Source organism: Lactuca virosa, chromosome 6 (assembly GCF_052849685.1).
Source record: "Lactuca virosa cultivar CGN04683 chromosome 6, Lactuca_virosa_CGN04683_v6, whole genome shotgun sequence".
Lineage (NCBI taxonomy): Eukaryota > Viridiplantae > Streptophyta > Magnoliopsida > Asterales > Asteraceae > Lactuca > Lactuca virosa.
Window position 1 is genome coordinate 102,372,063 of NC_136431.1, and position 24,765 is coordinate 102,396,827.

At 35.8% G+C, this 24,765-nt stretch overlaps 1 protein-coding gene and 2 long non-coding RNA genes across 5 annotated transcripts; 1 reads left to right on the forward strand and 2 right to left on the reverse strand.

Moving 5' to 3' along the window:
- Positions 1-836: 836 nt before the first annotated feature.
- On the reverse strand, positions 837-2,061 carry LOC145120486 (uncharacterized). The gene is made up of 3 exons (XR_013714216.1): positions 1,627-2,061; positions 1,258-1,468; positions 837-1,138 (listed from the first exon to the last, which is right to left on the reverse strand). It is a non-coding gene; the product is annotated as an uncharacterized LOC145120486 (long non-coding RNA).
- Positions 2,062-9,093: 7,032 nt separating this feature from the next.
- LOC145120805 (uncharacterized) lies at positions 9,094-16,059 on the reverse strand. Of its 3 annotated transcripts, XR_013714370.1 has the most exons (5): positions 15,148-16,059; positions 14,891-14,988; positions 14,113-14,192; positions 13,829-13,979; positions 9,094-9,171 (listed from the first exon to the last, which is right to left on the reverse strand). It is a non-coding gene; the product is annotated as an uncharacterized LOC145120805 (long non-coding RNA). The 3 variants fall into 3 exon arrangements; XR_013714369.1 differs by lacking the exon at positions 9,094-9,171 and having other exon boundaries at positions 13,767-13,979; positions 15,148-16,047; XR_013714368.1 differs by lacking the exons at positions 9,094-9,171; positions 13,829-13,979 and having other exon boundaries at positions 13,993-14,192; positions 15,148-16,036.
- On the forward strand, positions 10,319-13,327 carry LOC145120447 (receptor-like protein EIX2). Its single transcript, XM_079056272.1, has one exon. The coding sequence runs from the start codon at positions 10,319-10,321 to the stop codon at positions 13,205-13,207; it is 2,889 nt and encodes a 962-aa protein (XP_078912398.1). The 3' UTR covers positions 13,208-13,327.
- Positions 16,060-24,765: the final 8,706 nt, after the last annotated feature.

Below are 24,765 nucleotides of genomic sequence, written 5' to 3' on the forward strand. Positions count from 1 at the left end.
ATATTATTTTCTTCACTTTTTTTATCCAAATAAAATAAAATAAAACAATTAGCGTATTTTTTTGACATATCTATGAAATATTCTAGTAGAATATTAGAATATTTAGTAGAATATTAGAATATTTTATATATTTGACAAATCTACTAGAATATTAAAATATTCTAACATTCTAAAAATCATATTGAAATGTTTACAGTGTAATATTTTATTAGAATATTTCACGTATTTATAAAAAAAACTAGGGCTGTCAAAATTGTACCACGGAAAACCAACCAACATGCTACCAACCGAACGAAGAAAGTTGGTAGCCAATATATTTGGTAGCCAACAAGTTTGGTTGGTAGTACCGTACCAATTGAACAATCTGGTACGGTAATGGTACAAAAGTTTGAATACCATTGTAATACCGTACCAACCAATTCATATTATATATATATATATATATATATATATATATATATATATATATATAGGGCTAGGTTATAATGTGGACAACAAGTATTGTGTGGTCGTAGGAATGACTCTGAACCAATGGATGAAAAAAATTGAAGGGATTTGATTTAGGGTGAATGATATTAAAATGGGAGAGCATGTACAATATAATATCACTAATATCCTTGTAAGGGTATTTTAGTCATTTAAACTAGATTTTAAAAAGGAAATTCCAGATTTTAAGGGATAATGGATTTTTTTTTAATCCCAAAAATCTGATTTTTGTGGAAATTTTAGACTAGATTTAAAAAAGAATGCATATTCTTATAGAATACATATTTTGATTAAAATATATTCTAACAGAATTGACATCTTTAAGAATAACATCATTCTTGAACCATAAATGAAATAAATACAACATTTTTTATACGTTCATAGAAATCCGGACTAAAATACAAATTCATATATATTCATACAAAATAATGGACTTATACATTTTTATACACTTATACATGTTCTAACATAATCCAATGACAAAAAAGAAAAAAAATGACTATCTTAAAAACCCCCCTTCTTTTTCTATTGATAAAACTCAATCCTCGCCCTTTCTTTTACATGTATGGACAATACATTCTTAAAGAATGCATTCATGAAGAATACATTCTTGAAGAATACACAAGTTCCTTTTCTGCAATACCTCACCAACCTGAGACAATCCACTTAGAAAATTAGAACTAAAATTAAAATTAAACCTCCAAGTAAAAAACCAGAAATCAGATGCAACCTAATAAAACATACAAATAGTCAAAATGAATAAAAAAGTACCTGTCATGAATGCAATTTTGTTATTCCCCATTTGTTATATGTTACGCACAACTCAAAAGGGAACCAATTGCTACAATTTGTTTCAATACATCCACTCTCCTTTTGGTAATTACATAACCCGAAGTTGTCTCTTGCAATTTAGACAAAGCTTGAACTTGGTTGGAAGGGGTGCTCATATCCATGGTTGTTAGTTATACAACATTAAACAAGTCTGTCATTATTTTTTTCAATGCCATGGGTTAGAGACAACTTAAAATTTGTCCATAGAATTACCATTACTTTATTTGAATTCTTCAACAGCCTATTCAGAAAGATCTTTATTATGATTAAACATAACATGCCAGAAACATGAAGGGAAGAGAAGAATACCATTGATTGTGTCTATATGTGGTCCATGACCATGACTATGACTGGAGCATGAGATAAGGTGGGCGAAACTTCACTTCCATTGAATTCTTGTTGAATAAAAATAAATAGACAACCATCCATATAAATTTAAAGGAGGAGAAAAGGAAAAGCAGAAAGTTTGATAAATCAATTTTTTCGGAAACACCGATGGTTCTCAACGAAGTTAATAACCCTAACTGCAATCTGTTTGAGGCGAAAAAAGAAAGCAGCAGGTAACCGACGATCGGTGATTAGGGTAGAGGCATCACCTGTCTAAGGTGCCTTGGTACCTATGAAGAAACCGAACCAGAAGAGAAGAAAGTTGAAGGCCGATCTTGTCGTGGAAGACGATATGGGAAGATGAGAAACGGCGGTGGTGGCATCTAGGGTGAATCAAATTGATGGGTCTATTTCTAATGACTTTTTGATGAAGATAAATTAGGCGAGAATTAAAATTGATTTCCTATTTTAAAAGGATATTAATTAATTTAACAATTTACCATAAATAATTATTTTTAAGATTACCAAATTACCTTTCTAGGTTTTTAAAATGATTAGTCTCATTAATCCTTACATCCACACAATAATTGTCAATCCACATTTGAACCTACCTATATATATATATATATATATATATATATATATATATATATATATATATATATATATATATATATATATATAAACGAAATCGTAAATTTCAATTGTTAATTGTGTTTACTGTTTATATTTTTAAGAACGTTATATAAGTTATTTGGTCGCATTAGTCAATAGTTTTTACCACGTTAAATCACAAAATTAAAACATTACTTTAGCGTTACTTTCAATAGAATTCTTTTGTAAATTAAAAGAACTGCATACCAAAATTCTTTTATAGACGTCTAAATTATCCGATGTATTTGCTTATTTTAAATTCTTACAATGGACTATTAAAAGAAGTCGATATATACCATTACCAATTTGTACCAACCAAACTTGTTGGTAGCCAAATATATTGGTACCAAATAGACTTGGTATGGTACCAATAGCAAATTTTTTATACCAATTATAATTGGTACGGTACACGGTTTAAGGAAAAACGAATTGGTACCTGTTAGGAATAAATCTGAGAAGACGAATGCGGAATATCAAGAACAATCATAATCAATCACCACAATATGCAAGTAATCTGATAAAGGTTTTTCTTGTATTGATTATGAGATGAACGTACAGTGAAAATCCTAATCTGGTCAAAAACTTACATCAAAAGTTAACCTAATGATTATTTATAGGGAACAATAAATATATACCATAAATATAAAATATATGCCTAATATAAAACCAATGCCTTAGAAGAGCTCGATTAAGAACATCTACTGTAAAGGCATCGTAGGGAATCATAAAATGATTAACCCTAAAAAGGCTTCCCTAAATAACCAAATATGCCAAATCAGTTTCAATATCTCAAATACTCAACAATCTCCCCCTAGATGTTAAAACTGATGAAGATCACGATTTCCGATCTTCTTGGCATTTCTCCCCCTAAATTGTGATACTCATCAGCACATGGGGTCTTCAAAAGCGAGAGAAATAGAAATAATCTTCCAAATATGAATTCCCCCTTGAATAATCATCACTCCCCCTTGAATCTTCAACAAATACCATGGAGAGAATCCGAAAAGTTAAGAAGAATCACCAACAATCTTCAAACCCGTCAGATTTGATGAAATAAATCCCTTTAGAATAAACCCAATCTTCAAAAATTAAAACCGGAAAATTAACAAAAAATAATTTTGTATTTTTCGATTTTTAAATTTAGACAAAAGAATAGAATAAGAAGCAATTATTTAGAAGGGTTTAAAAAGAATAAGACCAAAGAAAAGATTAGAAACTAAAATATTTTGGAAAGAAGAGATAAAAATGGTAAAAATCCGAGAAATTTGAAAAGAATTTCGGATATGGGGTAAAATCTGTGAAGTGCTGAAAGTCAGGGGGCAAAATTTGAAAAAATAACCCATATTCTTCTTTTTAACGCTGAAATTAAGAACATCTTCCAAAGGGGGTAGAAACTGTAAAGTTTGTAAACATTTGGGGACTGGAACCATCAAAGTGCTGAAGTTGCAGAGACCAAGAATGTAACTTGAATCATCTTCTTCACTGGAACGGATGAAACGCACGTCGTTTGACTTTGAAAGTCAAAATTGAATTGGATCGCAGGCTTGTAATAGTGTGACGAAATCCTTCGTTCAAATCATCAACTCCAAACATGGTTCAATTCCGAATGTGATTTCAATTTTGAAGTATGATATTAGTTCCGATTTAAGATTCCGACTTCGAGACCAAGGATTGTGAAGGTCCGATTTTGGTTAGTAAAAACGATTCTGATTGAACCTCCGATTCCAGTTTCGTTTTGCTTTCAATATCCACATATGAAATCGAACTCTTTTGATTTGAGCGAGAGTAACCTGCTGAGTTTCGTTCCTATTCAGTTGACCATGGAGTAAAAGCGAGTCTTAGGTTCGCTTCAAGGCCAATTACAGATTCGTTCCATCAATTACACAACCGGTTACACTATTGTTCCAAGCACAAGATGCGGATCTTGTCAATCGATCAGGGACTGAAAGCTAATCAAGGACCGAAAGTGAATCACAGGTTTGCTTCAATTTCATACCCAAAGCGAAATCAACCGAACGTTCGGCTATGAACAGTAGGTTCGGGTTCGGTTCTTGTGAGTTCGGTTTTTATTCATGAGGCTCGCTTCAAATACATACCCAAAGCGAAATAGACCGAACGTTCGGTCTATTTCGGTTCCAATTTTTGCAAGGCGCTTGTTCACTTTCGCTTATTGTTTGACAATTCCACTGCAAAGAACGAGACTTTCGCTTCTTGACCTGAGTTCGTTTGTATGCTTGTGAGTTCGTTCTGTTGATTGCACACCCAAAAAGGGAAACCAAGTTCGCTTCTATAACTTTTGCTGCCTGACATTGGCTTCATTATTTTGGCTTATACGCTGTTCGTTATCTCCATTTCAAGAAATGAACACAGGAACGAGATACAATTAAATGGCCAAATGCCCGGAAAACATCCCTTGTATTTTAATAAAATGACTAATTTCGCCCTTAACACCGAAACTCAACAATTTTTGTCAATAACCCCGAATCTAACTCCAATATTTGCATAAATGTGAATCTGACCCTCCTGATTGCAAAGAACTGTCAGCTTGTACCCTTTAAGCAGAAAAGTGTCAGAAGGCAGCTTTCTTTTTGCAGAAAAATGACACTTTTCACCCATTTTTCAACTTTTTCAGCCTTTTGTCAATTCCAACACAAAAAAAACAATAAATTTGATTTCTTCAACACAATATCATATCTTTGAACCAAATCCACCATATTTCACCAAGATTTTGTCCCCATTTTTTTTAAAGGACAAAACTTTTATGGGACTTTTGGTACCCATTTAAGGTTCAACATTGAAGTTAGTTTCTTGCACACCCACTTATTTGAAGAAAATCTATCATCTTCTAAAAATAATACCCTCTTTTTAGTTGGAAAACAAAAATTTCCAAAAACTTCATTGAACCAACAAAATACTCTTTTCTCTTTTCTCCAACTTTTACTATATTCATCTGAAGAAAAATGTGAATGGAACTTTCTTTGAACATTCTTGACTTCAGCTTTCTGAACTTTTCCACAAGCATTGGGTACTTGTACTGTGGGCATCCAAACTTTCTTCATTTTACTCTTGTTCTTTCTCTTCTTCCTCCTTTTCTTATTTCTAGGCTTCAGAAACAAATTTCGGATCTGAACATCTTTTTCTTCTTTCTGAATCTGAACATTTGAAGACTTTGACACACAAACTTTTGGAGTTTGGTAAATCTGAATTTCTTGAAGAATTGGCTTTCTGTAAGGAATCATTCCTTCAAAGATATCATCAGAACATAAAGAACCAACTGTTTGAGTTCCAATATAACAGAATCTAAAGTACCTGATTCGGAATGTAACTCTACTGAAAAACATGAACCACTTGACTCTCCCTCAACAAGAACATCTGGAGCCATCTTTTCTTCAGAAACATGAGAAACATTATGAACTTCTTCTTTTTCTTTTTCAGCCCTTTTTATCTTCAACATCTGTTTATGTTCCCGATCTAAATGTTCATAGATAACACGAAATTGTTCTACTATTCTCTCATTCTTTTGCAATTCACGTTCATCAACCCGTGAGTATAGATTTATTTTCTTATCAACAAAAGAATTATATAACTTAGTAACATTCCTCAACGTAGAATCACCAAGAACATGAAACAAAGTTGATTTGTTTACACCATAGATTGGTTTAGTGACCTTTAATCCAAGTTTTAAAATGGAGTTATAGAATAAAAGATCCATTAGATCTTCAACAAATGATAGAACTTGAAGAGAGAGAAAATAGATCTGATAAAGATTCTAAAGAGAGAAAACAGATCTAAAACGATTTTTAGAGAGATAAAGTAGATCTGAACACGAAAATTCAAATAAACACGAAATTTTCTTCTAATTTTCTTCTAGAACACGATTCATGAACAAATCAGATGAAATAATGAGTTGAAGAAAACAGATCTGAACAAGATTTTTCAATAAAAACGAGGTATAGGCTTTTTCTTTTCAGAAAACTTACAAAACTTGAAGAACAAGGTGAGATTCATGATAAAACATCGCCATTAACAAGATCGATTATTGCAAAAATCGTTGAGATCTACAAGAACCCGCTCTGATACCACTTGTTAGGAATAAATCCGAGAAGACGAATGCGGAATATCAAGAACAATCAGAATCAATCACCACAATATGCAAGTAATCTGATAAACGTTTTTCTTGTATTGATTATGAGATGAACGTACAGAGAAAACCCTAATCTGGTCAAAAGCTTACACCAAAAGTTAACCTAATGATTATTTATAGGGAACAATAAATATATACCATAAATATAAAATCTATGCCTAATATAAAACCAATGCCTTAGAAGAGCTCGATTAAGAACATCTACTGTAAAGGCATCGTAGGGAATCATACAATGATTAACCCTAAAAAGGCTTCCCTAAATAACCAAATATGTCAAATCAGTTTCAATATCTCAAATACTCAACAGTACCGTACCAATTCCACCCCTAAAAAAAAGCGGTAATTTTTTTAGGTAAGAAAATGACGAAAATAAAAAAAGAATTTTCGGATTTTTCCTTTTATTTTGCATTTTAAAATTATCTTTAGATTGCATCTCACGGTTTCACAAAATTAACATGGTCTCAAATGAACCTGAATATATATATATATATATATATATATATATATATATATATATATATATATATATATATATATATATATATATATATATATATATATATATATATAGGTTTAGGTTGTATGGAAAACAAAAACCCTAAAAATCATAAAAATGCATAAAAAAATACTTACAGATCACAAATAATTTTTTTTTTTGACTTTATATATATAAAAATCGCTACTTTTTCATTAAATTCGATGAAATTTAAAAAAAAAACAAAAAAAATCTAATTTTTAATTTTTTTTCGGCAAATTTGTAAGAAAATTTGCGATTTTTTGGTAAAAAAAGTCAAAAAAAAGATTTTTGATCTGTAAGTATTTTTTTTATGCATTTTTATGATTTTTAGTGGTTTTTTTTAGGGTTTTTTTGTTTTCCATATAACCCTTATATATATATATATATATATATATATATATATATATATATATATATATATATATATATATATATAGGTTTAGGTTGTATGGAAAACAAAAACCATAAAAATCATAAAAATGCATAAAATAATACTTACAGATCACAAATAAATTTTTTTTTTGACTTTATATATACAAAAATCGCTACTTTTTCATTAAATTCAATAAATTTTTTTTTTGAAAAAAAACAAAAAAAATCGATTTTTTAATTTTTTTTCAGCAAATTTGTAAGAAAACCTGCGATTGTTTGGTAAAAAAAAGTCCAAAACTTTTTTTTGAATTTTTTTTTGAAAAAATCGCTGCTTTTAATACAAAATCGCTGAAATTTTTTTGAAAAAAAACCATTTTTTTTATAAAAAAAAATTGATCTTTTTTTTCAGCGATTTTATTAAAAAAGTTGTGATTTTTTCATAAAAAAATTCAAAAAAAAGTTTTGTGATCTCTAAGTATTTTTTTTATGCATTTTTATGATTTTTAGGGTTTTTTTGTTTTCCAAATAACCCTTTATATATATATATATATATATATATATATATATATATATATATATATATATATATATATATAATTTATTCCGAAACGATACATAGAAGCCATACATAATCATTGTTGAGCACTCGAGAAAATAAATACAAATTTTTATTTTTTTTTTCGTTTTGTAACACATTAAGATAGAAGGGTAAAATGGTCTATAACAGTTCTTAAATGAATAACCTTTTTTTTTTAATATCACTTTAAGATAGACCGGTAAAATGGTCACATTTTGTTCACTCCAGAAAAGAAATATACGTTTTTATTCGGTATCACTTTAAGATAGACCGGTAAAATGATATATTACAGTTCTCAAATGAATAATTTTTTTAATATTACTTTAAGATAGATGTGTAAAACGGTCACGCGGTTTGTTCACCTCAGAAAAGAAATAATTATTGTTCAGCAGTTTCTTGGAACATACATTATTTATCTATACAATATTTGATCCTTTCAGCATAAAATGGGAAAAAGAAACACGCCCCTCTATATATCATAAATTAATATAATTCTTCCCTTTTCAAAAAGATGATAAAATTATAAAGATCCGATTCTCTTTTAACATTGACACAATTATACCACTATTTCATAAAAGTATTTATTTTTAGAACCGATATAAAAGACGAGGGATCCACTAGTACAGAAAGCATGTGTTGATGCTGTTAAAATCATTAACTGATGCGGGTAGTGAACCGTACAAAAAAATATCGCATAAAAAAATACCTTAATTTAATTATGCGGTTCTAAAACCGTACTAAAAATAGCCAAAACCGCCTCAAAAATAGCCAAATTCGCACCAAAAAATTACCAAAACCGCCTCAAAAAATAGATAGCTAAAACCAATTAACATGTTTGTCAATGCACACCACGCTCCTTATGAAGCTTTATTTTTCTTGTACTTAGGTATGTTCGGTGAGTGTTTTTCAATCAATGGTTCAATCGTAATATCTTAATCTAGTTTTTGAACTTTCTATCTATGATTACATCAACTTTCCTTTCCTCAACTGCAGGTCAGTTAGAGGTTCTAGTTGACCCTTTCATTGATTTTAGTTTCTCCAAAAATGGTGGTTTCAATCTTTGCAATTTCTTTTTCTCCACCAATTAAAAATCTGTTCTTCGAAAATCACATTTCATCGAAGTTGTTTTCAATTTCTTTTTCGACAAATCTTAAAACTCACTCTGCAAAAATTAGCTCCATGCCCATTAAATGAAAGTCACTGAAGCAAACATCATAAGTCTTTGGACCCTTTTTTGGAGATATATCACGGAAGAAGAGACATCTGCAGAGATTCAGAAAAAAAAAACATCGTTAAAACTTAAAATCAGACATCCATTTATAATTAATAAGAGAAAAATGAAGTCACAAATGTCATTAATGAAAAGAAGATAAATAATGGATAAACCTCACATGCATTTTCAAGCATGAAATCGACAAATCTATAATTATGAGAAGAGGCTGCATCTCCAGCGTTATATAAAAGAGGGAAAGATTGAACGAAAATTTTGAAAAACATGAAAATTTTGAATGAAATTTGGTGGCATCTAGTGCAAAATGAAAAATTCGAAAGAAATTTGTAGAAGAAAGATTAATGGTGCGGTTCAATATTTTTTAGTGTGAATTGTTTTTGAGTGCGGTTCAATGTTTTTTAGTGCGAATAATTTTTGATGCAGTTGTAATTGTTTTTTGGTGCGGTTTCCACATGATCTTTTGATGCGGTTTTGGGAAACCGCATCAAAAAATGCTTTAATGGTGCCATTTTCGGAAACCGCACTAACAAAACTATTTTATGGTACGGTTCTCTTACTTTTTGATGTTATAGATATTTAATAAAACGGTTTTAGAAGGGACCGCATCAAAAAATTAAAACCACTCATACTATTAAATGACTTGTGTACTAGTGATCAAACGAAATGGAGCAACTTGGCATCATTTATATAAGTTCACGATTTAATAATCTAAGTGAGAAAATTTCATTGCATAGTCGCTAAATTATAAACCCAAATATATCATTTCACTGTGGATCTGTGTTGGATTATGTGTGTCTTTTTGGGAGTTTATATCACATTAGCTTGAGGACCAAAAAGTATCACGAAATGGAGAAATATATAATAAATACAAATTTCCAGGACTTGTAAGTCTTTGAACTTCTAATTTGGGGCAGTTTATTCCAATTCTTCATCTTTAATTTGTCTCGTAGAAATTTCCATGAGTTGTACGTCTTTGAACTTTAATTTGGTTCTAATGTCATGGAAATTAGGTATTGTATTCTCCACATGATGGGGCCACCAATTTGAAGCCATCCACTAGAATCCTTCATCTTCACAGTCAAGAGTTTGAGACTATATATACAAGTCATCATGGGGGGGCAATTCATGATACGCATCAACACAAATAAGAAAATATCAATATTTATATCTACGTACATCATGCATCCTTGTGTTTTTACAATTTTGTCACTTATGATGCTACGCCTTGAAACAGTATATGGCTACCACCAATTGGTAGCGGTGGAAGGGGGAGGAGGAGATGATACTAATGGTGTAATGAACAAGTGTTTGGATATGGAGAGACATGCTCTGCTTCTTTTCAAAGCTCCCCTTCAAGATCCTGATGGCAGTCTCTCAACATGGAGACCTGATGAACATGACTGCTGTCAATGGAAAGGAGTCACCTGCAACAACCAAACAGGTCATGTTACAGAGCTTGATATCAGCGACTATAATCTTAGAGGTGAGATTAGCCATTCATTGCTTAACTTAAGCTACATAAACTTTCTTGATCTTTCCTACAATTCTTTTCGTGGAACCATTCCCACCTTCTTTGGTTCCATGACTCGATTAAGAGACCTCAAACTCAATTCCAATAATCTTAATGGAACTGTCCCCAAGTCCATTGGTTCTTTGACCAAATTGAGGTACCTTGACCTTTCTTATAACTCTCTTTATGGAACCATTCCTCTAGAGTTTGGAAATCTCACCTACCTGCAAGAGCTTTTCCTTGAATCTGTTGGAAGATGTGAAGTTGAAAACCTAGATTGGTTGTCTCCTCTATCCCATTTGAAGCAACTTGGGATGGATGGGATTTCCCTAGCCAAACAAAATCATTGGGTAGATATAATTTTGAGTCTGAGAAAAATATCATATTTAAGTTTAGAGGGATGTGAGCTGTCACAGGTCATGTATCCATATTCTTCTTCATTTCTCAACTCTTCTTCATCTATCGAATCCCTTCTACTTGCAGACAACAATCTCACCTCATCCATGTATCATTGGCTGTTCCCATTAACAAGCAATAAGCTTCACTTTCTTGATCTCTCTAGCAACATGTTAGATGAGATACCCAAATATCTTAGTAACCTTTGTAGTTTGGTAAGTTTAAGATTTGATATGAACTCTGCTGTTGTCAAATTTCCTGGTTTTCTGTACAACTTGTCTGGATGCACATCACTTACATTGCAAGACTTGGATGCTTCTTATAACCAATTTATAGGGTCCTTGTCTGATGACATCCAAAAGTTTTCATCCCTAAGACATTTATGGGTATCTCATAATCACTTAAATGGCATTATAAGTGACAAAGTGTGGGAACTACCCATGCTTGAAGAGATTGATGTTTCTTCCAATTATTTTAGAGGTTCCATCTCTAAAAACATTGGAAAGTCGAAGGCTTTTGAGATATATCTTTCAGAAAACCTACTCCAAGGAGTTCCTTCCACAGATCACATGTCAAACCTTTCTTATGTACAGCTTATTGATATGAGCTCTTGCAATAATCTAGGGCCTCATTTCCCCAAATGGGTTCAAACACTGAGAAATCTTACCCGTCTTCATATTGCCAATTCCAAAATTTCAGACACAATTCCTCCGGAGTTTTGGGACACGTGGCCTTCTCAATTAAGATATTTGAATCTCTCTTCCAACAACATCAGCGGTGAAGCACGCGATTTATCATCAAATTTTGACAACGATTCAGTGATAGATTTGAGTTCCAACAGATTTTATGGTCCACTACAGAATGTCTCTTCGACTTTGGCACTGTTAAACCTTTCCAGAAACAAATTCAATGGAGGAATCTCTTTTTTATGCCAAATGGTTGATGGGTTTTTGGAAGTTCTTGACCTCTCCCATAACCTTTTCACCGGAAAACTTCCAGACTGTTTGTGGCATCTCAAACTACTAAAAGTCCTTAATCTAGGACACAACAATCTATCTAGAAGACTTCCTCCATCAATTGGATATTTGAGAGAACTTGAGGTGCTGGATTTATACAAGAACAACTTTTCTGGAGAATTGCCATTATCCTTGAAGAATTGCACGAGTTTAAACTTAATGAATTTGGGGGCCAACAAGTTTTCTGGTAATGTGCCTGTTTGGATTGGGGAAAACTTATCCGGGTTGTATGTTCTTATCCTAAGATCAAACAACTTCTTCAGAACCATCCCTTTACAGTTATGTTATCTTGCAAATCTTCAAATTTTGGATTTGTCAATGAACAATCTCCAGGGAACCATCCCCTCATGTTTGAATAATCTTACAAGCATGGTTCAAGAAGGATTCTTACCACCACCACCCAACATATATTCCATTTTAACTGATTGGATAATGAAAAAGTCAGGAAATGGTTATTCAAATTCCAGCGAGTATGTTGACCATGCAACGATTGAGTGGCAAGGAGATGAACGTGAATTCAGCAGAAGTCTGAGATTGTTGAAGAGCATTGACATGTCAAGCAACAACTTAACAGGAAAAATCCCATATGAACTTACCGATCTCTATGACTTAATTGCACTCAACTTATCGATGAACAGTCTTCTTGGAGAGATTCCATTGAAAATTGGTCAGATGAAAAAACTTTTAACATTGGATTTATCTAGAAACGTTTTATCAGGAGGGATACCATCAAGTTTGTCTCAAATGAGTTTATTGAGTTACCTAGACGTGTCATTTAATAACTTCTCAGGGAGAATCCCAACTAGCACTCAACTCCAGTCTTTTGAACCTTCAAGATACGATGGAAATGCAGCACTATGTGGACCTCCCCTTTCCAAAAGATGTATAGGAGATGAAGAATCAGAAGTACCATTGGTGGTTGGTAAAAGCAAGGGTGAGGGGGAAGACGTGGATGAAGTTTGGAATTGGTTTCGTATTGGTGAGGGCTGTGGTTTTGCTACTGGATTTTGGATAGCATGTGGAGCTTTACTTATCAATAGTCATGGGAGACGAGTTTTTTTTCACTTTTATGATGGCGTCGAAGATTGGGTTTGTGGGAAGGTGATGGTATTCATTGAAAATTTTCGGAGGGTTGCATATATGTAGTTGTCTATATATTTAGTACTTCTTTTGTATCATGTATGATTTTTTTATAACCTATATAAGTGTTCTTATTTTGGACTAAAGGTGTAGTAATGTAAGACCTTTCATGTTTTAGTTGTATTTGGTAGGGTTTCTAAGTGCCCTTTATCAATAAATTTCCCTTCAACACCATGGGTGGCTATTTCCCCTGGTTGCATGAAAGAAGGTACCCTAGAAATTTTTATTTATTTATTTATTTTTTTTCTCATAAGGTTGTGCGGAGTGTAGCACACCACACCGAGGGTGTGGGAAAGGTGGTGAGGGAAATGCTCCCCGCATTCTCTCTCCTCCTCTGATTGGCCAGGTTTTGTTTTTGTTTTTTTATTGTTTATTAAATTATATACCTACTAAAAATTATGAAAAATATATCAAAATTTATGGTTTTTAATTCGAATTCTTGAACTTCAGTCACACTACGGATATTCTCGGGAATTGGAGTTGGATCCTTGCAAGTAAAAAAAGTAAGCATTTTTTGAAGCAAAGTTTATTGCTAAATAAATAGAAACGTACTTTTGTTTCTAAATATACAACAAATAGATGAATGAGAGTGTGTTGCTATTTTTGGCATTCACTTATTTTTCTTACTTTTTTAAGTATGGTTAGGCCTTGAACAATCTCATATTAGCTTCTTCCTCTTCCAGCCTCTTTCTTTCTTCCGTATCCCATTGCATTTCCTCTTCATGTCTCACCATGCTCTCTAACTGAAACTGTTCGGGTTTCGTGCATTATTTTGGCTCTAGTTTAAGAGGAACGTTTATATTAAATTCAAGTTTATCCATATAAATTCATGTCTTTTAATTTAATTTCATTCCATGTATAAGTTACATTATAATGTTTGTAGCCCAGAACAGAAAAAAGACTAAACTGACATTTAATCCAAGAACATAATCCCCATGCTTGAAATAAGCAGGACTCTTTGCAACTCTCCTTTCAGCAGTACCCATATCATCTGTACACCAATCCATGAAATCTCAATTGCATACAATGTACAACTTTGTAATTCATATCATGTTAGTTTACTACAGCTAGATATAGTAATATTATCAATATGTGAGTATATATAGAAAAGAAAAAATCTGCCACACAAATCCAGCTTACAAGAAGCCTCAAATGACAACTAGTTCTCAATGCCCAATAATTCAACACTTGTCCAGAACAACAAACTCATTCAATAATAGATCTTACAACAAGCACAAATCCATTATATATAACTAGCTACATAGTAAGGAACAGTCAATGACCATTTTACCCTTCACACTGGACTTAAGTCATTATGTTTGTATTAGGTCAAAAAGCAAAATGAACAGGTTAATAGAAAAAGCCAGGGAAATGAGATTTTCCTCATTTACCCAAATGTGTCGTAATTTTCTTAAATATTTTTTAAAGATAAATTATCCATACATCACTTAATAGGAAAAAGGAAAGAAAGAGGGCCACATGTAAACCACACTAGTTGTTGTTATTTGAAGGTTGGGTAAATGCACATAACTTTATCCCATTTCTTATTTTAGGCAATGTTTGTTTTTTAGTTAAAAAGAAACAAAAAGGATGATAAATATAGCAGATAACTTTTTTAAGATGTCCCTATAAAAAAACATGAAAGTACATTGCTATTTCTTGTATATAGCCTTAGAGAAATGAATATACCTGTTCATATGACCTTTGAACTTCTTGTAAAGATCCATCAAATCACACAGATGACCTCTGTAATTGGATTCAAACTCTTCAATATCAGCTTCTGTAACCTACAAAGCATTAGTTTTTCCCACTTTATATTAGTGTAATGTTATAATAAACAATCCAAAATATTGTATCGCAAAAGTCAAATTAACAAATTAACAAATTATCTTTTTGAATTTGTCTTTTAAGTATGTATCGGCTGTAAAGCTTGGGCAAGGGGAAACCTTTAGGTTCTTCTTGATTTTATCATTTTGAATTGAATCATTCAGTTCTAGAAATCAATACAACTGTTGTATTGATTTTATTTCTCAAAGTTCTTAGCTTATCTCCATCATTTTGGCTCCCTTGCCGGGAAATCGAATAGACTCCTCCACTTTCTCCACCATGGTACAACCCACTGAAGCAGAGATTCAAACCAGGTTGCAAACCACGATCCACTCCCATGAAGAGAGGCTTAATCAACTTAGCGACCAGATGAAAGATTTAACAGGCTCTGTTCGTGCTTTGCAGACTCTAATGACTGATCTACCCAAGTAGATGGAGGCAACGATGGAGAAAATGATAGCAAACATCCAATTAACCTCGACTCCCTCAAAATCCAAACCAACTTCTGGAAGTACAGGGTCAGTTATTTGAAACCATACCCTAATCTCCACCTCCGAGTCCACGTCCATTTACCTAGTCCATTCATAAGCCTAGTTACTCCATTGGGTTTTTGAGTCCGGCCCATATCTGCCCACCTAATAAGCCGGGTCCCACAATTATAAATGGGATCCCTTATATGAGGCACTTAACTTGTACGGAATGGGAAGACAAAAGGAAACGAGGGTTATATTTCAAATGAGGATGAGGATTGAAGTACCCTCCCTAGCATAAGTGCGCCAACAGAGGCCTACGCATCCTCCTGCTTGCAGACAGCGAGACTCTTGACGAAGACTGAGAGGCTTGTCGCGCTGAAATCAGGGAAGAGGACGAGACTATCGAGGACGAGTGCTCCTCTCTGGAACCATGGAACAAATCCCTAGAGCTATCAACGATTAAACTCACAAAGTGCGGCTTCTCGGTCTTAGTTCTTGTGGATAATGGTGCCACTCATAATTTCTTGTCAAAGCAGGTCGCCATCTCTCTCGGGTTAAATGTATCACCCCCTCGGCGCGTGTATATATATATATATATATATATATATATATATATATATATATATATATATATATATATATATATATATATACACACGCGGCGGACGGCCATAAGGGTGGGGACGGAGTTTGTATAGTTTTTTCGGTAAAAAGTATTTTTATTGAAAGAATCTACAAATATCATTTATAATATCTTTGTACTTAAGGCTACGTGAATTAGTTTATATTTACGAATAATTTTGTTTCGGTGGTTAGTTTCCTTTTTAGTAAACATCGAATAGTCTTCCTTTGGGGATTATTTCATCTCATGACATATGTGATATTAAAATAAAGGGAATGCATCTGCAAATATATGTCTCACCAATTATTGACATCGAAACAATTCTTAGTATATGATGAACGAAACAACTAACAAAGATCTTCTTTTTGTGTTTGCTAAATGAAAAACAATGAAGATCCTTCTATCAGGTTCTTTCAAATTTGGATTCAACCCAAAAGGACTAAACCATATCAAAATGCAGATCAATTTGGTGTTCTTTTGATTTCTGGGAGATTAGCCATCTCAAAAAGGGCCTCTATCAATTTGGTGCTTTCGTTATCATCAACATGCCTCCCAAAGTCAAGTCCGGTTCCACCTCTGACAACACCAAGGCCACCTTCGACCACCCCACTGTCGCCCTCAACGATCAATTACACAAGTTCTCATCCACCTCTCCACCGCTACCAACCATCGCCTAGACACAATCACCACTCATTTCGCTACTCAAGCCGCTAATATCGCCAAACAAAATGACACCATTGTCCAACTCCTCCCCGCCAACAACATCAACGGGCCACCACCATAGCCGCCGCCACCGCACACCAACCTCCGCCCCCTATAATACACCTCCCAACATTCGACGAATCCAATCCCCTTGATTGGCTTTTTCAAGCAGAAAACTACTTCACCTATTACTCCGTTCCACCACCACAACGCCTCTCTTTGGCCCAATTTTACTTCACCGGAGACGCCTTGAGTTGGTATAAGTGCCTTGCCAACAACCAACTTCTAGGTACATGGCCAGAATTTTCCCGGGCTCTCGTACTCCGGTTCGGCGCATCCGATTATGAAAACCACCAAGCCTCCCTCTTCAAACTCAAAAAACTCACCACTATCACCGCCTATCAAGCTGTGTTTGAGAAATTGTGTAACCGGTTCATCGGACTCTCTAATGAGGCTCTCCTTAATTGCTATATCTCGAGCCTTACATAGGAAATCCAAACCAAATTAGCGGTGTTACGCCCCACTACCCTACATCAAGCTTAAGCTTATGGGTTGTCTAAATTAATTGAAGACAAGCTTGGGTGTTCCCCAGTTTCTGCATCCGTTTCCACACTGTTGCCTACCGAAGTCCACTCACCCACCTCTTCACCCCAGTTGCCACACAACCTTCCACTGTTGCCGGCTCCGGTAACCTCAACCACCAACCACCCTACTATTGCCCGCTTGTCACCCGAGCAACTACAACAACGCCGTGCCTCGAGTCTTTGCTTTCATTGTCCTGAAAAGTACCACCCCGGACACAAATGTGATCCACCACAATTCCTGCTCATAACCGATAATGAATCGGAAGCTCCTCACCCTTCTACACAACCACACGTTACTGTTCTGGAAGAGGCAACAAACCTTCCACACTTTCTCGCTCTATCCCCAACAACATTTTATGGTATTGCACCCACAATCGCCTTACGTCTCATGGGCTTTGTCAATCACCAACCGCTTCAAATTCACATTGATTCCGGCAGCACTCATAATCTGATTCAGCCCGGAGTAGCTGCTAATTCGCACCTTCTGGTTCAGTCTGCATCACCCTTTCCGGTCCTCATCGGCAAAGGCAACACACTCCTTTGCACCGACTATTGCATAGAAGTTTCCCTCACACTCAATGAGGCTCCATTTAAGGTCAAGTTGTTTGGTTTACCATTCAAAGGCTTTGATGTTATTCTTGGGTTCAATTGGTTACGTTCCTTGGGTCCTGTTACAGCTGACTTTTTGGTTCCTTCACTTACATTTCGGCATGGCAGCAACACCATCACTTTGCAAGGGCCACTTCCGTTCCCTTTTCGTCGAAATGCAGCACCAGTTTCAGACCTTGAGGACAAGGTCCATTCTTATGGTAGGGGTATTGATACGAGACCAAATGAAACAGCCCCAACTCCACCCGAAGAGCCCAACATAAAGCCCAAATGAAATACCACACATCACTTTCATGAATAAAGTAGACGGTAACCCTAGTTTTCATTATATCTTATTTGCATCACGTATGAGACCACGTCCTTCAAAGAACTGGTTATAGTTCATGTTTCTTCTTGTTAGCTCACGTTTCCTGTTTCTAGCTAGTAGTTTTATTTATGCATTGCACTGTACTTTCTTTTGGGGAATATGATTAAGAAAATTGCTTCAAGCTTCTTTGTTCTTCTTTTGATTTCTGGGAGTTTAGCCATCTCAAAAGGGCCTCTATCAGTGTACCCCCCCTCTCACGAGGGCCTCTCCTCCCTTCTCAAGGGCATTAAAGATCTTACTGGGAAACTGCATCACTCCTCAAAGGAGCCCAGGTAAATAACGACCAACGCTGACAACTAGACTGCCTACTGAGACACTTCACTGATCTATGCTCAACACCAAAGGGGCTTCCACTGGCTCGAAAAATAGAACATAAAATAAGTCTCATTGACGGACACTATCTGTTTGCGTGAGGCCCTACTATTACCCACACCTACACAAGGACGAGATTCACCGACAGGAGTAAGAAATGTTTGAATAAGGGATCATACGACTGAGTCAAAGCTCATTTTCCACTCCGGTTATCCCTTGTGAGAAAGGACTCTTAGTGGAGGTTATGCATAGATTACCGAGACTTGAATCGTGTCATAATTCTTGACAAATATCCAATACCGGTGGTAGAAGAGCTTCTCGATAAATTGCATAACATCAGATTTTGTCACACCCCCAAACCTGAACGACGGAAACATTCGGGGGCGGAGGACGTCATGTATAGTATCATAACAATTGAATAATAAAGAAAGTACACACCACCATAATATATATTTGAAAAGTTTACATGATTGTTGTATTACATGTTTCAAAAGTCAAATACAATATGATGTTCCAAAAGATGTTACTAATGCCAGAGCATTAGTCCCCAAAAGCAGTTGCTAACCTGGTGTTTAGCGATTTCCTGAGAATACAAGTTATTTCAAAGAAAAAGTGTCAACAATTAAGTTGGTGAGTACATAAGTAGTTATTTGTGTAAATGTATGCCATTCGAAAGTTCACGTTTATTTTCCAGAAAATTCGATATTTTCTTATAAAATAAGTTATGAATCGTTGTTTGTATGAAAGGAATGTATTGAACCAGGAAAATCCTATATTTTCCTATAAGTGAGAAGTAGTCTTAAATCTCCAAGACTGTAATTTGTAAGTAAATATGACATACTTATACTGAAAATGTATAGTTTTATTAGTGAACAAAACTATAGGAAGCCTGTATTTTTACGTAAAATAACAGTAATATTACTTTTCCCGTAAAACATAATACCATAATAATTGTCTATCCTGTGAGTTTTCATAACCGTACTATGATGGATTTGCCTATAGCGACGTTCTTGAGGCGTCGAAATGTCATGACACTTGTCACCCTTAACCTGCCGGTCCGGCTGTAGCTAACAGCTAGGGTGCGGGATCATCAGTCCCATATAAATCTATACACACTTATCACGTTCTCCGGACGGAGACTCTGGTTATAAAACAGGGCTTTCTTGTATACCTTGATAGGTACGAAGAAGACGAATGACTCACATATTCTCAATTAAGTCATGTATTTTTGAAATGAATGTGTTTATGTCCGAAATGATTACCCTTTTTACTATGTTGATAAATGCATAATAATGATATGTATTTTCTTATCTATACGTAATGTTAGTTTGAAAATGGTTACCCTTGTCATGATATGTTATGCAAACATATAGATAAAGCATGTTATTATTTAAAAACACATTTCATCCCGAGAGTGTAAAATGGTATCATAAGATGTTTTGCATGCTAACATTTTCGTATGATAGTTATAACAACATCAAGGAGTCTATAGTAAAAGATTGATGTTTTCACACGATTTTAACCGTGTGTTTACTTGTATTCCCCCCCCCCCCCTTAAAAGTGTTTAAAAGCATTTGAAAGTGTAGTGACAGGGGTATGAATTCACTTGGTAAGAGTGAAGGTTTGATGAAGACGATGTTTAACTCGGGCAGCACTTCGACTGGAAATAAGCAAGTTTCTCGGGAACTTTGAGACTTCGTCAGGGCTTGGACACGTAACCGGGGCGTCGGGGTAGTCTCGGGATGCTTAACACAGAGTAAAAGTAGGAGAGAGGATAGAAATAAGCAGCCAAAACCGAAGCCATCAGTTTCTATTTATAGGGTGCATTTTTTGGGATTCACATCGTGAACATGGGATGTGTCACGTCGTGAGTTTGGTTCTTATCCCTTCCATAGACCCGACGTCTGATAGCCCGTCTCTGGCACCCATCAGTCACAAGCTCACGTCGTGAGTTCCCTGACAGTGTGGGGTTTCGTGTCCCGAACTTCAGAAATTCATATCTCTCGCATACGAGTTCCGATTTTGACGTTCTTTATATCCACACGTAGGTGAGATTATGCTCTACAACTTTCGTTTAGACTCCGTCGGCTAATTTTGAATTTATTTTTAATAATATATTTTTAACAGGCCGAGACATGAAAAGTCCGTTAAAAATTCATAACTTCTTCATTCGACATCCGTTTTTGTCTATCTTTTTACCGTTGCATTACTATTGTTGAGATCTTCGATTCTCGTTTAGGTTGTGTCGGCTAATAGTCACTCGATCTCTATTTCGAGTTTTTAGCCGTCTACTGCTATATCCGAAGCTTAGAGAAATCATAACTTCCTCATACGAAGTCAGATTTGGACGTTCTTTTTATGTACGCTTACGGTTTAATGATATCTACGACTTTCATTTAGATACCTAAGGCTAAAAAGTATTTTATTGAAATTTCGCGTTTTACGCTTAACAGTGTTTTACCGGTTTTGTTGTGAATCTTTGATTGGTCATAACTTCTTCGTTATAACTCGGATTTTAATGCTCTTTATATTTCTGAAAACCTTGTTACGATATCAATCAATTCATACTTACAAATTGAGATTTTTGAATATTTCATTTTTGACGCTATTATGATTATTTCAAAATAGGTTACATTACTTGACTTTAGATCATTACATTGACTTGAAATATCAGATTGTTACATCATCCCCCCGTTAGAGGGAATTTCGTCCCAAAATTATTTACAAAGTAAGTCTTTATGGACTAGGGAAGAGATGCGGGTACTTTTATTGCATCTGATCTTCTCGCTCCCAAGTGAATTCAGGTCTCCGCTTAGCGTTCCAGCGAACCTTCACTATTGGTATGCGACTTTGCTTTGTTCGTTTGACTTCCATATCCATGATTTCGACGGGTTCTTCCACAAAGTTAAGATTTTCGTTCAATTTGATCTCCTCGAGTGTATTACAAGAGTTTCATCAGATAGACACTTCTTCAGATTAGACACGTGAAACACAGGTTGTGTGTTGTTAAGTTCGAGTGGTAGTTGGAGTCTATAAGCTACTAGACCAATCCTTGCGGTAACTTCGAAGGGTCAAATGTATATTGGGTTTAGTTTTCCACGCCTCCCAAAGCGTATCATGCCCTTCCAGGGAGAGACCTTTAGTAGGACACAGTCACCAACCTGAAATTCCAAGGGTTTTCTTCTCTTGTCGGCGTAGCTCTTTTGTCTATCTCTTGAGGCTTTCAGTCGTTCACGGATCTGGACAATCTTTTTAGTCATCTCTCTAATGATTTCCGGGCCAGTGAGAGTGCTATCAGGGACTAGGCTTCTCGCTATCTGCGTGTCACCCACTTCCGCAAAGCACAGAGGTGATCTGCACTTGCGACCGTAGAGAGCTTCAAATGGAGAAATCTTGATGCTAGTGTAACATCCCAAATTTCAAGGGCAAAAATTTCATTTTAATTAAGTAACTCATAAAATAATTTACCAAAAACCTTGCCAATGTCATAACAATTTATAAAACTGTAACAACGTGTCTCAAAACCATATCATCAATAGTAATAAAAATCAGAGTACAATCCCAGAAAACTCAATGCAGAATCATGTGTGAGTGTGATGTGTCGCTACCGCGCTGGCTCTTTCCCCTTCGCCGAAGAGGTACCTGAAACAAAAATGAAAACTTTAAGCATGAAGCTTAGTGAGTTCCCCCATCATACCACATACCACATAATGCCTATTCCTCGGTATCTTTCAACAGGTATCTGTCTAGCATAACTGGGAGCTGGGCTCCCCTTCGGTATCTTTCAACTGATAATCGGGAATCTCCTCCCCTTCGGTATCTTTCAACCGGTAACCGGGAACTAACCTCCCCTTCGGTATCTTTCAACCGGTAACCGGGAGCTAACCTCCCCTTCGGTATCTTTCAACTGGTAACCGGGAGCTAACCTTGTAACACCCTGTTTATTTATTAGATAAATATATAAATTAATGAACGAATAGTAGCCCTAAAATAAATAATTATATTTTAAAGGTTGATCTTGAGGAGCTAATTGTCACACTTTAAGAGATTGGGGGTTAAAAGTGTAAAATCCGGACTTAATTTGTAAGTATTAATGAAGGCAGGGACTAAATGGTATCTTCTTGGACTTATTATGAAGGATTTTGGAGAGCTAGGGGCTGTGGGGTAAATTTTGGATTGGAGTTGTAAAGAATTTCTGCAATTAGGGTAGATATGGTAAATTCGAGCTTTTATTTGGAAAGAATAATAGATAGAGGGACCATTTCTGCGATTATGGGAAAGAGCATAAAAGATGCGGGTATATAACCCTAAAACCTCCGATTATCAAACCCTAACCCTAGGGAAGGATGCAGCCGCCGCCACCACCCTTATGTCTCCCATCGTCGGTGCTGCCACCCATTTCGATTAGCCAACGGTCGCTAAGTGGGCACCAAGCCTCCACCATTCTCATTCTTCTTCTCCCTCTGCGACCGCTGCTGTAGGCGCCGCCGTAGCGCTGCTGCTTCACCTGCTGCCGCGTCGATGAGCATGGTCTCTCCGCCGCCTGATGTCGCTGTAATGCCGTGAGCGGCTAGGAAACCCCATCGAGACCAAGCGTGGGCCGTGAACGAAGAAGAAGATCAGGTTGTGAACGACCAGAACCTTCGGTCAGGCTAACCTCATCTCGCATCTCCGCCCTCTCAAGGTGTTCGACGTTGTACAGGCCGTTGTTGCCACCAGAAGTGGCCCTTGGTCGCTGTTTCATTTTGTCTAGCCGTCGAGTCATTAGTCGGAAGCTATGGTCTCGAGGTATATTTGGATGGGTGTTGCTGTTGAATCCAAGATGTATGGTGTGTGCGTTGTTGGCCGGAAATCGAAGGGAAGAACCACCATGGCCGCCAGCCATGGTGGTCGCCGCCACTGCCATCCTAAAACCACCGCTGTCACCGTCTTGAACCACCAGGTGGGTGGCTGATGTGTATTATGCAATATGAAGTATGTGTGTATGTTATGTCTAGCCGGAAAATTGAGAAGAGGCCACCACGACCACCATAGGGTGGTGGCTACCGCCATGCGCCACCGCCGACCACCACTTGGTGGCTGTGTGTGTGTGTTTATTTCCCTTTTAGTGAGTTTATTTTGAGTTGTACAATGTAATTCAAAAATGGAATAATGAAAAAAATTGAAAACCACCACCTTAGGGTGGTGGCTGCCGCCACCGGCCGCTGTGTCGGGTGGCGGTGTGCCTTGTTGAATAGTGACTAGTTGGGATGTTTGGACAAGTGACTAAAATCCTAATGGGCCTTGTAAGCACTAATGGGCCCAATGAAGCTTCATGAACCTAAAAGCCCAAGCACGTGACTAATGGGCCTAATGAACCCTAATTGGTCAAAGGACTTACCTAATGGGCCTATTATGCTAAGATGGGTTGGAAACCCTAATTAGGGTTTGGAAAACCCTAATGCCATGAAACCCTAATTTGGGATTAATCGGGACCCACACTAGAATCGTTTATTTAATTCAAATATTAATTAATAATCATTCCAAATTAACCTAAGGCCATATTGGACTTAATGGATTAAGTCCTTAGTGGATTAAGTCTTTAATGGGTTAAGTAGGAAATTTAACCCTAATCATCATTTTATGTGAAACCCTAATTTCACTTGGGCCTTAAGTTGCGCCTTTCTATTGGGCTTTGATGATTGGGATAATAATGGGTCATCCAAGATCAAGCAAATGGACTAGAATAATTAATGGGCTTTGTGGTAAGGCCCATATAAGGAGTTGAGTCCAATTTGGAAAATTGGGCCATAAATGGGCCATAGTTTGGGCTTTTATGATTATGAGATATCGGGCCATTAGAATACCAAATGTTGGACTTTTGGGCCTTTGGATTGGGCCTCGGACTTGAATCAAGCCAAGTTAGGGGTAGAGTAGTCTTTTACCCCCAAACATGGACTTATGGTTATGTATTGGAACCCAATTATTAATTGGGTGTTATTTTGATGTTCACAGATTCGGGAATCTGTCATCCAGCAGCTAGGGTTTTATCAGCGGGACTTCAGCAGTGTGAGGTGAGTTTCCTTCCA

Coding starts and splice junctions, on each gene's coding strand:
- LOC145120447 (XM_079056272.1), top strand. CDS start 10,319: ATGCATCCTTGTGTTTTTACAATTTTGTCACTTATGATGCTACGCCTT.